At 34.1% G+C, this 13,890-nt stretch overlaps 1 protein-coding gene across 6 annotated transcripts in view; it reads right to left on the bottom strand.

The window, feature by feature from the left end:
* Window positions 1–13,890, bottom strand: part of CD36 (CD36 molecule (CD36 blood group)) — an 86,550-nt gene that overhangs the window by 26,963 nt on the left and 45,697 nt on the right. For 4 of the 6 annotated variants that reach the window (XM_019661585.1, XM_019661584.1, XM_019661586.1 and 1 more), the window contains exons 2-3: window positions 2,753–2,841; window positions 2,039–2,246 (exon numbers count right to left, since the gene is read on the bottom strand). In XM_019661585.1, the coding sequence (XP_019517130.1) occupies window positions 2,039–2,158 (120 nt within the window). In that variant the 5' untranslated portion in view covers window positions 2,159–2,246; window positions 2,753–2,841. Of the gene's footprint in view, window positions 1–2,038; window positions 2,247–2,752; window positions 2,842–10,414; window positions 10,572–13,890 lie in introns of those variants that run through there. The other 2 variants (XM_019661583.1, XM_019661588.1) reach the window with 2 other exon arrangements.

Here is a 13,890-nt window from a genome sequence, read left to right as displayed (position 1 = left end):
CTAACAGAGAGTCTATGCACAAATATTGTTGAATAGGGAGAAAAGATAGATGATTGATATTCAGCTACTGAGAATCAATTATGTTTCAGTAAAAAAAAAATTAGTCTAAAATTCTATGCAGTGGGAGATTATTGTGACCTTTCTCTTCTGAAGATTTTTCCAAAAGATGAGTTAATAGCCTGTGTGTTAGTGCAGACACTGATTCTGTTCTCTCTCCACAGAGGACCCAGAAGGGAAGCGCAGTTTACGGCACGTTCAGTAGGGAGTTAAGCAATGGCAGCTCCATCTCACACTCTTAGATAAGCCCCAGGTCACCATCATCTCTCTGTCTCTATGAAACTACATCAATAATAATATCAAGAAAAGTGGGAATTCCCAGAAGAGCACGACATTCAATTTATAATATGTTTTTGCAGTTAAATTGATGGGGCTGAAGATTTACGATCTCTTAGCAATAGAAGAGATAGAAATAAGTGCATTATTATTGAGCGAAGATAGCATGCAAGTATAGGATCTATTAAACCTAAACCTAAAACAATTAAACCTTAAAAATGTCCTGTTGTACTAACATTGATAGTAAGATAGAAGCCATAATAGTACAGTGAGATGATTTCTTTTAACTTTAAAACCTATATCACTTTTTAGTTAAAGAAAGGAATATCAGAAAATAGTAATTTCTTGTCATGAGTAACTAGATTGAAAATTAATTCTTCTTATTAATTTGTCATCTGAGTCAATATTTCAGTGAAACAAAATGGTATGTAATTATATTCCTAGTAAGAGCAAGATGTCAAACATAGATAAATTGATGAGAGAGATAAAGGTCTTGGCAGGAACAGCAATTTCAGTAAGAATAGTAGGCGTAGCCCATGTAACGATTTAATTCTTGTTGTTCTCCACTGTGCACCATGCTTACTGACCCTCTGTCCAGGCCATTGATATCTAACCCATCTTGGAGCTGAGGCCTGTACTCAGATATGTTTTATTTGGCCAGCATTGTGTTTTTTAAGAAAAAAGAAAGATACACACATGCCTTCAGGCGGGGCACACGCTCATGTTAACAATAAGTCTTGTTCTTCATTTTAACTTGTTCACAGCGTCACCTTTTTTTTTGGTTTTGTTTTGTTTTTAAACCCTATCTCCAAACTCCTGAAGCCATTTGAATTTGCCATCCTTGGTTTAGGACTCCATCAGGTCTGTTTATCCTTATTCTAGTCTTCCCTCTATCAAAGTTGGCGAGTGTGAAGCTGATTAAGGGAGCTAGGATGGGAGTTGAATGCTAGGCTGTTGTGCAAACCTGTCTAATTGAATCACTCTAATTGTACTTAAAACCACAGTGGACTTGTTGCATATATACTGGCATATGTCCTACATAACATTTCTAAAAGGATTTCCTAAGAGTGACATATCAAGCTTTAAAAATAGGAAATATTTATGACAATCATGTATTATTATACATATTGTAAAAAAGCAGCAGTTCACCAAATAAAAAATAGTTTACAATTTTTACCAAAGATTTCTACTTCATTATTAAACACAATCAGGTTTAAATGACTATATATTGGGTTGTCGGAAAAGTCAGGACGCATTTTTGCAATGAAAAACATAGAAAAAATACAGCATGACTTTTCTGACAACCCAATATATTTATATATTTGCAATATATATTACATATATATTTACTTTTCTCAGTATTAACCAAAGTACAACTACTTTTATGCATGTACCCTCACAAAATACACTTACCTATTTTTCATTCAAAAGCACATCAACACACTCTTTAGACATACACAATTATTTCAACTGACCTGCATAACTATAAATAGCTTTTATCAGAATTTGGATATTTATACTTAAGATAGCAGTACATTCATATTAAACATACATTACTCTTTTAAAGTTGCTCTCACATGTACATAGTCACAAAGTCACAAAGTGGTCAGTTACCATGAAATATAAAGCAGGTACACAAAGCAAATAAGGGATAGAAAACAGGATGAATCAGGATGACAAGACAGAGCCATTAGACTACTTGTACCTTTTTAATGGTTTTCTCAATTAGCATGTCTCCCACTGGCATGAGGATACCTCCAAACACAGCCAGGACGGCCCCAATCACAGCACCTGCGATGAGGCCACAGTTCCTATCACAGCCCATTTTTCTTGCTTAGGGGAAAATTAAGGTTCAGCAGCTGCTTCTTTCAGACTCCCAGTTCTGATTAAAGTGGTTTCCAAGAAGTCTGGTCCTATCATTAGAAAGAGACCATAAAACAGAAGCTTAAATATCAATACAAACAGATCAAAGTTCAAAGAAAACATGCACATGAGACAGATCCTCTTGTGAGTTATCAATAAACACATGCTTCTTTTTGGTTTAAGAAATTGACTTTCTAAGATTCTGTCCTCCCCTTTCTTGCTTTGTACAACCTACCCGTGGTAGAAATAAATAAGTCTATATTGTCATATAGAGTATTTCTTTAAAATTCTCCTCTTGTAAATGTTCTTTCTTCTCGTGCATGATTAACATATTGCAATCTTATCTGAGGAGAACACGCTGACTGTACTCTCACCCTCATCTACCTTCCCTCAGCCTGGGACATTAAGTGGCATCCTCACCCTCTGTCTGGCTTCTCCACTCAGACACAGCCACCCATCCCCTGCCTGGAGTTCTGCAAACGGAATGTGGATAAACTGATGTCTTCTCTATCTATGTGTTAAGCAAGTATGGTAACAGATGTTTTCTTTACTATACCTTATTCACAAATAAACAGCAAGATGTGGATTTTATAGGATGTGATCTGATGTTTCAGAAAGAATCGATTCTAATCATTTGTCAGCTATCTGTGAAAACAAGAAAGCACGGGTAAATTGGGAAAGTACATTCTCAGAAAATTAATACTAGACTACTTTCTAATATCACGAAAATTATTATCACTGTTAAAAGATAATCCCATTTTCATGAACACTGAGCTCTTGCCTGAATTGTTTTCTATGAACAGTGTTGAAAATGCTAACATATTTTAAGGAAATGTACTTTGCTTTCAATTTTATTGTTAATAATTGACTTTTTGAAAGACTAAAGGTGCAAAGAATTTGAAGAAAAGAGAGACTGTAGAGGATGCCTGGTTTTAATGATAGGCATTGCTTTGTTACTAATCTCAAATGTTTTTTTACATATTCATTTGCAATATTATTCATAGTGTCATGGACAATTGATTCATGCCCAATGAACAAGTTTGTGCCAGTATGTATTTCACATAGTCAATCTTTTTTTTGGTAATTTTTTTACTATGTGGTTATTTCATAAAGATAGGAAGACAATGATTTGTGAAGTGAGTAGATCCTCTGGTAACAAAGTTAGTAAGAATTTATTACTTCTAACTAGAATTGGAAACTGCATTCATTTGAGCTATTTTTGTTGTAACAGCATTTTTTTAATGGGGTTGACTTGACATCCATGAACAGTCCGAATATGCTTCATAACTTATAAACAAATATTCCCTACTTCAAAATACCCATGGACAAGGCAAACATAAATGCCAAAAGGTGGAGGCTACACAAAAAAAGAATCACACACAGAATATTTTCATCAACACTGTACATGTAATAATAAAAATTATATTTTGTTATGGCCTTAGATTTTCCCTCCACAGTTTTGTTGCCACAGAAGAACCATTCTTATGATCTTATTAGTACTTATTTGCACTTAAGGAACCATTAATTTTTTTCAAGAAAATTACTTGCATAGGTAAGAAAATAATGGTTAAAAAATGCTAAAAGATAAATGTTGCAAATGTTTTGCATGGCAATTTTGTTTATTTTTATTCTTTTTTTTTAGTTTCAGGTGTACAGAACAATGCAATAGTTATCCTTTTCACCCCTCACAAAGTAACAACCCCTCTCCCCCATGTACTGCTCTCCCACCCCGATATCATACTTATCTATTACAATTCCATTTTCTCCATTCCCACACTCTACTCCACATCCCGTGACTATATGTATATATAATTATAGTTGACATACAATATTATTCAACATCAGCTTCAGAAATACAGTGCAGTGGTTTCTTATCCTTTGTGAACTCCCTCTAATTACATCTTATACCTAGGCTACTTCCACTGTAAATCAGTTGTAAATGTAACAAACCTATTCACACTGAGGTCCTGATAGAGAAGAAGTTTCAATAGACATGAGTTTCACATATTTTTATCAAATGTGGAAGAAAACACGTAAGCCTAAACAGGTGATTTCTTTTTCCTGTGGAATCTGGTGACTCACCGAGCAAGTGGGCTTGGCTCTTTGTGAGCTCGGAGATGGAGTGTGACTGGCTTTCCCTGCCTTCTAAAATTATGTAATGTGCTACTTCCTATGGCTTTGGCCAGGGTTGTCATAATGCAATGGAGCAGGTTAATTAAAGCTGATAATAAGGACTAGATATTATCAAGGGGAATTTCCTTGGAAAGTGTAATTGGACAAGCACCTTAAACTTTTCTTGAAATATAATCTTTTAAACAACCATAGTAATAATTGCCAAATACAGAATATCACCCTGCTGTTCTGTATACTATGAACAAATAATCATATTCAGGGTAGCTTATTAAATAATATTTTACTAAATACCCATTTCATAGACCATCCTCCAACTCTTATTTGCAAGTTATAACATAAGATAGCAATCAAAATATAGGGATGCAACCTGGTATAATTGAGATCAGTAAGCTAGAGATTAAACCAAACACTGATTTGCCACTTTCTTGCCAGGTGATGGTGAGCAGGCCTTTCAATCTCTCTATCCCTTGATTTCCTCATGTGTTAATAAGATGCTAACATGAGATCAGCAGTTTTTAGTTTAAGCAACTGAACTGTTCCTCATTCAAATTCTTACACGGAAGACCAATAGACAGAAAAACTATACCAGCAGTGGTGGGAACCCAGAGACCCTGAATTATAACTTGGTCTCCCTACTCCCACCTGACCCTCTCCTTCCCTCCTTTAGGAAGCTCTAGGAGAATGTTTGTAGAAACCTATGGCTTTGCAAGCCCATTTAACAACAATTGGGGTGTGAAATCTACAGTATCAAATTCCAGCTTTGTTTATATAACATCATGAATCTGTTTAAAAAATACAGCTCAAAGATTAAGTTATCTCTTTTGGAAAGTTATTTTATGTCCTACATAAACGTCACTAAAAAATGTTTCAGTATCAATGTCATTTGCCAATCTGACAGATGACTATAAAATGATTTAAAAGTTATAATTGTATTGTTGTTAAAATAGATATATGTGCAGATATTTGCTCCTTTCCCAATTCTATGCCATACCAAAGTCATGAATCTATGTGACTTATCTAGAATTTTTATCCATTATTCCAGTAGCCCCATGTACTACAGGGAAGAATTTCTGCAAGGAGAAAACAGTCCCCAAAATGTCCACTGGAGGACCCAGAGGGCAGCACGTGTTCTCCAAAACCTACCTCTCCAAACCTGAAAACTCATTATTATGACTTCTAAGGATCCTGAGCCCAGACATGTCCAGTAATGGGCATGCCTGGGTACAGCCTAGGCTCTGTCATTTTTGAACTTAAGACTGAAGTGAAACAGTGTACACTTCCACAACTGGTGAATCAATTTCATTGGAAAACAGAAGTATCAGACAATTTATTCTGTAGAATTATATGATTAGACAGTTATTAATTTAAGATCCATCTGGATGACATATAAGCAAGGATACAAGAATTAAGCTAGTATTATATCAGACATGGACTAATAGGTTTGAGAGAGAGAGAGAGAGAGAGACAGATTAAGTTATATCTACATTTTCAAATTTTCTGATTGATTCACTTTTGTTAACTTGAGATAAGCATCCAACTTTTTTTTCCCCCTAAGAATAGGCAAGACATTTGATATACTTGGGTTCATTTATGACCCATCAGTGCTTTGACGTCATCCTGGGTAATTAAGTATTGCTATTAAAATTATACTTTAACCTTCTCCTTCATACAACAAAATGACAATCAGCTTTATTCACCTGAAGCAAAGGAGGGCCAAACACATTATATAAGAGGTGAACTGAGTACATAAAATGTCAGGCTACATAGCGCATTCTATTCGACAGCTTTACCACTCATGTTTATCTTCAGAAAAAAGTATGGTTTGTTCCCACTCTTCTTTGAAATTTAGGTATTTAGAGCCTGTAAAATTTGTGTCTTGCACACTTGGTTTTCTTCATAACACATCTTCTAACATATTAAAACAGCTTATTTACAGATGGCTAAGTGGCGTGTTGGTTAAGAGGTGGCTGGGGACGCCAGCTCTGAGCAGCAGGGCTCCGGTTCAGATCCCACATTAGGGCCAGTGATGCTGCGCCCTCTACAGCTAAGATGGTGAACAACAGCTCAACCTGGAGCTGGGCTGCCGTGAGTTGCTAGCAATGGCGTTGGCTGCAGTGGGCTGCCGTAAGCTACCATGAGAGACAGCTGGCATGAGCAGCCAAGAGCTGCCATGAGCAGCTGTCCAGTGGCTGGCAAACAACTGCCTCACCTGGGAAGAGCACAATGATAATACCAATTTGGGCCAGTGAAGTGACGTCCTCCACAACTAGACTGAAGAACAAAAGGACAGCAACTTGTCTGCTCCCCTTCCCCGATTCCCCAATGCTATTCCCCTCTCCTAATTCCCCAATAAAATCTTAAAAAAAACAACCCAAAAAACAAACAAACAAATAAAAAAACAGTTCATTTACTTCATTTGCTAATCTGGATTAAATTTTATCCTTTATTTATTGTTATTTTTCCTTCATAAGAAATAGACAAGACATTGATATCTGTAATCATTTACTTCTTGATTAAAGTACCTAACTTTAGAAAACAAACAATAATCATAGGTACAGAAAAGAAAACTATTTATTGAAATTTCAGTAAAGAAGAAAGAAAAAATAAAAAGGCATGTTTTAAGATATCACTAATCATATACTTTTTTTTGAGTCTATAAGGAAATCAGCTGCACTGTCTCAATTTATAGATTATAAATCCAATTCCTTTTGTAGAATTCAAATTCATGAGTGTATATTATTCCCTTAGGCTACCTTTGAAAGAAGGAAAACTAGATTTCTTTTTTTTTTCTATTTTGGCTGTCAAATCAACGGTATTTCTAGAATTAATTTATGATTATTATGCCTTTCCACTATGTTGGAAACCTGGTAGGACAAACTGGGAGACTGAGCTGTAAGAAGCCTCCCCAATAAATAGGTCAGAAAAATAAGAAAATTCCCAGAGAGTTTTCCACATGTGGAGATAAAGCTGTGTTCCCTGGGAAACTTCATCCAGGAAAGCAATGGCCCAGAGGTAGAATTTCCTGGGATGCAAACTATAAAACTTGAAAAATTTCAGATTATAAGAGTACTTGTACCAATGAATGCCAGTACCTTATGACATTTTTTGACTCATGAGTGAGCAGTATCTCAAATTTTCTCTTCTATCCTTTAGCCTTCCAACTTCCTTAGACTAGAAAACCAGACCACACACCTCTGTTTTCCACTACACAATACTGTTATTCTTTTGATACAAGTCTTTCTCACCTTGTAAATATAGTATCTGCCTACAAAACCCATTTTTAGAGTTTGGGGGAGGTGGAGGGATTAATTCAACAACAGGTTGAATAAAATGATGAAAGTTAGCTTGCAAAATTAATTAAATCCCCTTTCAGGCTTTTACCCTACAGCACATCTAGGTGTGTTTACAAAGCCTTGATTCCTTAGACATGAGTAAGATTCACATTTGAATTCAAGCCAGTTGAAATGGGCTTAAGATGACTGACTAATGTCAATCATTTAAATCTGGTTGTTTCTTTATGTAGAAAGAGAAGGTCCTGAGAAAAGTACTATATAAACTTCTGTTTAGAAATAGAATTATCCTTTCAAATTAAATTTTACATATAATCCCAATATGTAAAGACAGTTAAAAGAAATCCTTTCTGGTAAAAGTGGGCAGGAACTGTGACCCTATCCCCTCCCAGTTATAACTCACTTGGGCTCTGACCCATCCCCGAAGAACCCAAGGGCTCCACAGAACATTTTTAAATAACTAGATTAGGAGATCTCCAACATTTTTTCTTATTGAAGCTAACACAATCCTTTTAACTTATATGTGCATTTCTATTCTATCGGAACATATGGAGGTAAATACATACAATAGAAAAAAATTGTAGATATCTATAAAGAAAACAAAAATACACTTCATTATATTATATTTTAAAATATTACAATTTAAAACTTGCTTTAGTAGGAGTCTTACCAGTTTAAAACAATAAGAACATTGGACTTCATATATTATACTAAGGATCCAAGTAGAAACAAGCCTATCTTTCAGAATACTTTTTGGAGTACTTGATTAAGGGATTACTGTAAGTTTGAAATGATTTAGGTTAATATCTGTTTTAGGTTCCAATGGATTAGAGCCAGTCTTAATCATTGAACCCTAGGCAGGAATGCATTTTCCACCCCAAATTCTACTATCAATAATAAGATATATGATTTGCAATGGTTAAGATTCTGGGCTTTCAAAACAAGTAATGTAGGTTCAATTCAGGGTCTTAATATTATAGTTTCTCTGTGACTCAATTTTCTCTAAAGTGTATATAATGGACATTAAATAAATTTGCAAATGTCAAAATTGAGTTAGATAATGTATAAAGATGCCTTTCAAAGCAAATGTTATTGTTATTTTGAAACATTATTATGAAATATTTTGAACCATAATGTTATTTCATATTGACCAAGTATTATTAAAAAAACTAATAAATGTGCATAGTTTATACAAATAGGAATGATTATTTGCAAAAAAACTTAGATTACAATATAATCTGATGGGATAATTTATTCTTTTTATATACAGAAACTTAGAATATCATGCAAATGGAAACGTAGTCACTAAGTTAGAACAATGCTACTTGAAACTTGTAGCCATGACTTGGGCCAGTGAACTAAAACATATTGCGGTTAAATCAGAAAATAATTACAGAATTAATTCCTTCAGGAACAAAATATCCTGAGTCAAATGTGTTTGAGTAAACATGGCCAAACGTTTTCATAAAAAATAAGGATAGCAACTACAGCTTCCAAAGTAAATTCCAAAATTTTCAGTATAATTTGTTTAAGCACATCTTTAATTGTAATTTTGATATTCCTCCCAGGTTAACCTATTATATAATGACTATATATTTGATTTATTGTTCTGGTTTAATAATGATTCTGGTAAATGAAAACATGTCTTCATATTTTTTCTCTCATAAAATTCAATGGACCGCTTAACTCTGTATAACAAAACTTCTTTAAAATTTCATTTTGGTTATTTTGTGAACCAATATTAAAAACAATGTTTCTTTTAGAGTTACAAGATATTATTATTAAAACAACATAAGCTTGGACTGAACAGTCCATGCAAACATTTAAAAAGCCTTTCAATATAATTACTTGATAACTCCAGTAACTATTTGAAATTTGCTCTAGAGAATTTATGCCATTTACATTTATATATGAATTCACTTATGTAATTAAATTGAAACTTTTAATTTTTTTAGAATGATTTATCCTTTATTTGACTTATCCTTTATGTAGAGTTGGTATCATTATTCAATAAGATAATTTGCTGATATTTGTAATAAGCTTCCTAAATAGCCCATAACAATAATTTTGCTTTATTTCATTTAGCTACCAGATTTTATATTAATTTGCACTTAGGCCAGTAATAAAATCTAGAATCATTATTTGGAATTAATATAATTTACTATTCCCAGTAGCAATTACAATATTTTTGTTCATTTAAAAAAATACTTAAAAAGAACATGTCAAAAATATACATTGCATTTAACCATGCAGACAGTCAAGTTCACTGAAAATTGTGAAATTCAGATAGAAAATTAAAATTAGCTAATGATGCTGTAAAGTAATAAGTAGTTAATTGCACACTAGAGAGCACATTGACATAGAATGGCAAGTCATTCATAATAACTAATCTCATTACATTGATTTTCATTTATAATTATTTCCACTCATAATTGAAATTAAAACTCATGTATAAATAGCCTAAGTATACAATGGAAATTTTACAGTAATCAAATTGGATTGTAAATCATTTTAAATATTAACAAGTAAATGTTAACAGAAATCACAAGATTTTAAACATCAAGAAATTAAATGTCATTGACCATTGGAGAAAGTTTTAATATTTTTAAACATGAAATGTAGGAAGATCAATAACTTACAAAATAACACAAATCTAATTTTTAAATAAAGCCTAGTGACTTTAAGAAAACAGCTACTGCTTTTGTTGTTATATATCTTATGAGTGTTTATATAATAATGTCATCTATCATTTGGGAGATAGAAATCTTTTTATTTAAAAAAAAATCATGACTTACCTTTAAAAAGGCTAAGAAGGATTTTTCAATCAAATGCTCCAACATTTGAACAGACAATTCTTAGTAGGACCAAATGGTATTCTGTAGAAAAGCCCTACACTGAAATCCTCATTACAAAAAGTGTGTGAGTTTAAGTATGCTTTAAAAAAAAAAAAATCACAGCGTCAAATCCCAGTGAGTGGTTTGTTGCCAGAAGAAAAAAAAAAAAAGAAAAAAAAAGAAACCCACACACATCACACTACTGGTGAGGACCCATTACCTAGATCTGAGATACTCAGCAGCGTTTGTTTGTTGGTTTTTTTTTTTTTCTTTTTTTGGCCATTTTCCCAGGCAAGTAAGTCAGAGGCCAGAGAGACAAAAGGAACTAACTTACTGAGCTGCCTCTAATGTATTTTGTTTTACCCCACAATCATTACCACAAATGATGAACTGGATCTCTGTGTGGAAATTATAAATTGGGGAGATTAATCAGATTATTCTCACTTCCCTATTATGATTTAGCTTGCCAGACTAATTTCATGAAGTTTAAATAAGACCCACTTTTCTGTACAGCCTTAATCTGAAGTTCATTGAGTCTAATAACTTTGAACACAGTTGGAGACTCTGTCAATCAACAATGACAAACAGACTTTAAAAAAGGGAAATAGCCTATTGTTCTAACTGGAAGCTCTTAACTGCTTATCATTTTCTGTTAGTTTTATAAAAGTTTCATGAGGACAGCAAAATCCCCCCAAAAAACCAAAACATTAAGTGTCTCTTACATGTCTTCAGTCAAAATACAACTGTAAAATAATATTTAAATAGAATTATTATTTAGGATGACCTTTTAATATATATTTTTAAAAGTATATACATAAGTTACTTTAAAAGAAAGTTATTCTTTTTAAATCTAATCACATAGAAGTCCTTGCATTTTGGGAAAAGAAAGACCCTCAATACTAAGAAACCAGTCTTCCAAAGAAGTTTTTAGAACCATATAGACAAAATAAAATCTTCAGAAGGTTAAACTGTCACCTATTAGACAGGCCATCTGAATAAATACCTCCAAGTCAACCTTGAAATAAAGCAATGCAACAATAGCAGGCAGATATATATTTAGTTCATTACATCACATGTAAACCAGCCCTTTTCATTGGCTTGCTTCTGCTATTCCTTCTGGGCATGTCGTGAATCCTATCATTAGTTAGCAGGGCAGTACAACTGGAGAAAGGAACCCAAAGCACTCTTTTTTCTTTAAGCATTGCTTTCTTTTTCCAGGGTGTTATACTGACACATTTATTTAAAATTTAATAATATGCTTTAAGGTGTACTTTAGATACACTGGGATTTTTTCTAATTTTAGACCACTCAATTAGGATAACATAGAAATGCCCTTGTGCAATTTCATTATAATGTATGCTTTCCATTTTAAAAGAATAACTGACAGAGACTTCAGGTAACTTAGTAAGATGTTTTCCTTATAATGATGACCTTTTATCTTTGTTGTTTTAGTAAAAAGGTAGTATCAAAGCTAATTAATAATATTTTGATTAAGAATATCAATTTTATTGTATTTAAACTGCTTTGATATATTTTCTTCTCAACCTTAATTCACACACATACACACACACACTATCACACACACCCTAATATGACAATTCAGAAATAGCTCACCAACACAGGAGCTCAGATAGGATATTTTTTTAAAGAGCATATTTAAAATATATTGAAAGGATAAATTATAATAAAAATCTGAACAGTATTAGAAAAAATATTTCAGAAAAAATACATGCAAAATAGATGCCTACGTTGATATTAAAACTTGGATCACTATTTAATCAGTAGCTAATGCCACAGAAATTCTCTGACTGTCTCTGAAGAGGTAAGTGTCACACATTCCCATGAGCAACCCAAAGAATCAAATTTTCATTCCCAGAAGCAGCTGTTAAGTGTTCAGTCCCAAAGACAACATTTCCTGTGTAGCTTAGCACACAAGACTCTGAAAGCGTACGGCTCAGTAAAATCTGCAGCTATATATTTAGATTTTGAGCAAAATATACACCTTGAACAATAAGGCAGAATGCTGCACCCATTTTACAGTAAAGAATGTTGAGGTTTTCATTTTTAAAAGATTACATACCCACAGTAGTTTGAAAGAATTTGCTTTATATGAAAGTATATCCTTGGCTTATGTAAACCCACTACAGTGCTGGATCAATTTAGTAGAATGAAGTATACAATTTTCACTATATTAAAGTCAGCTTTGGCACAGTTCTTTGGGAACGTTTTTCTTTTGTGTGAAACCACACAGGAGTTGGAATCAGACAGACATAGTGGATCCTGATGTTACCAGGCTCTAGTTACAATGACTGGCAAAAAAGAGTTAAATAACTACTTTGATTTTCTCAACCAAAAAAAAACCGAGGAAGTGAAGTAAGGTGATAATAAAAACTAAATTGGGGCCTGACTACCAGGTATTCAAATGTGCTTCCCTTCCCATTGGGCCCCTCCCCTTGTTCTCCCTTCTCTGCTTTGTTTTCTGCAGATTACACAGCACCATGAGACCTTCACTTGACTTATTTTCTTGTCCAATCTCTGCATCTGCTGGAATGCTGGCTTCGTGTGGAAGGGCATACTTACCTGTTTAGTTTACTGCTGAATCCCCAGACCATAGACCAGGCTCATAGCTGGTTGAATGACTGAACTCACACAATGATCATAATAACAAAAATGGTATTTTGAGAGGAGTGAGAATGACCAGAAATCTGAGGTTGTTAGCCTGATCATTGATACCACGAATACGCAATGGTTCGACTGAGATGAAGAGCATTTGATGTGAAAGTGAATGGACCTGAGTATAAATGTGGTACCATCACTTTCTAAAGTGTATGACTTCTTGGAACTAATTTATCTCTCTTAGTCATAATAAAAATAGCTCCATCTTAGAATTATTGTAAAGATTGAGAGTGATAATATGAAGGACTTTATGAAGAGCCTGACATATAGTATTTGTTTAATAAATAAATGCTATGGTGATTATTGGTTATTAAACAAATTTTTATTTTAGGAAATTTATTAAAGTACTATAGACAAATATTGAAAATTATAGAAAAGTATAAAATAAGTCTCTTTAGACCCTTGTTTCTATTTATCAGAAGTAACCAATGTTTGGGCCAGCCGAGTGGCTCGTTGGGTAGGAATTGGCTTGGGACTCCAGCTCTGAGCAGCAGGGCCCCAGTTCGGATCCCACAAGGGCCAGTGATGCTGCGCCCTCTACCGCTGAGATGGTGAACAACAGCTCAACCTGGAGCTGGGCTGCTGTGAGTTGCCATCGACGGGGTAGGCTGTGGGGCTGGCCGGCAGCTGGTGTGCACTTTCATGAGCTGTTGTGAGCCATCATGAGTGGCTGTCCAATGGCCAGCAAGCGACTGCCTCACCTGGGAAGAGCGCAATGATAATACCAACATGGGCCAATGAAGCAATGTCCTCCACAACTG

This window comes from Hipposideros armiger, unplaced genomic scaffold (genome assembly GCF_001890085.2).
Source record: "Hipposideros armiger isolate ML-2016 unplaced genomic scaffold, ASM189008v1 scaffold_354, whole genome shotgun sequence".
Lineage (NCBI taxonomy): Eukaryota > Metazoa > Chordata > Mammalia > Chiroptera > Hipposideridae > Hipposideros > Hipposideros armiger.
Note: the sequence above shows the minus strand (reverse complement) of the source record. Positions and strands in the feature narration are given on the sequence as shown.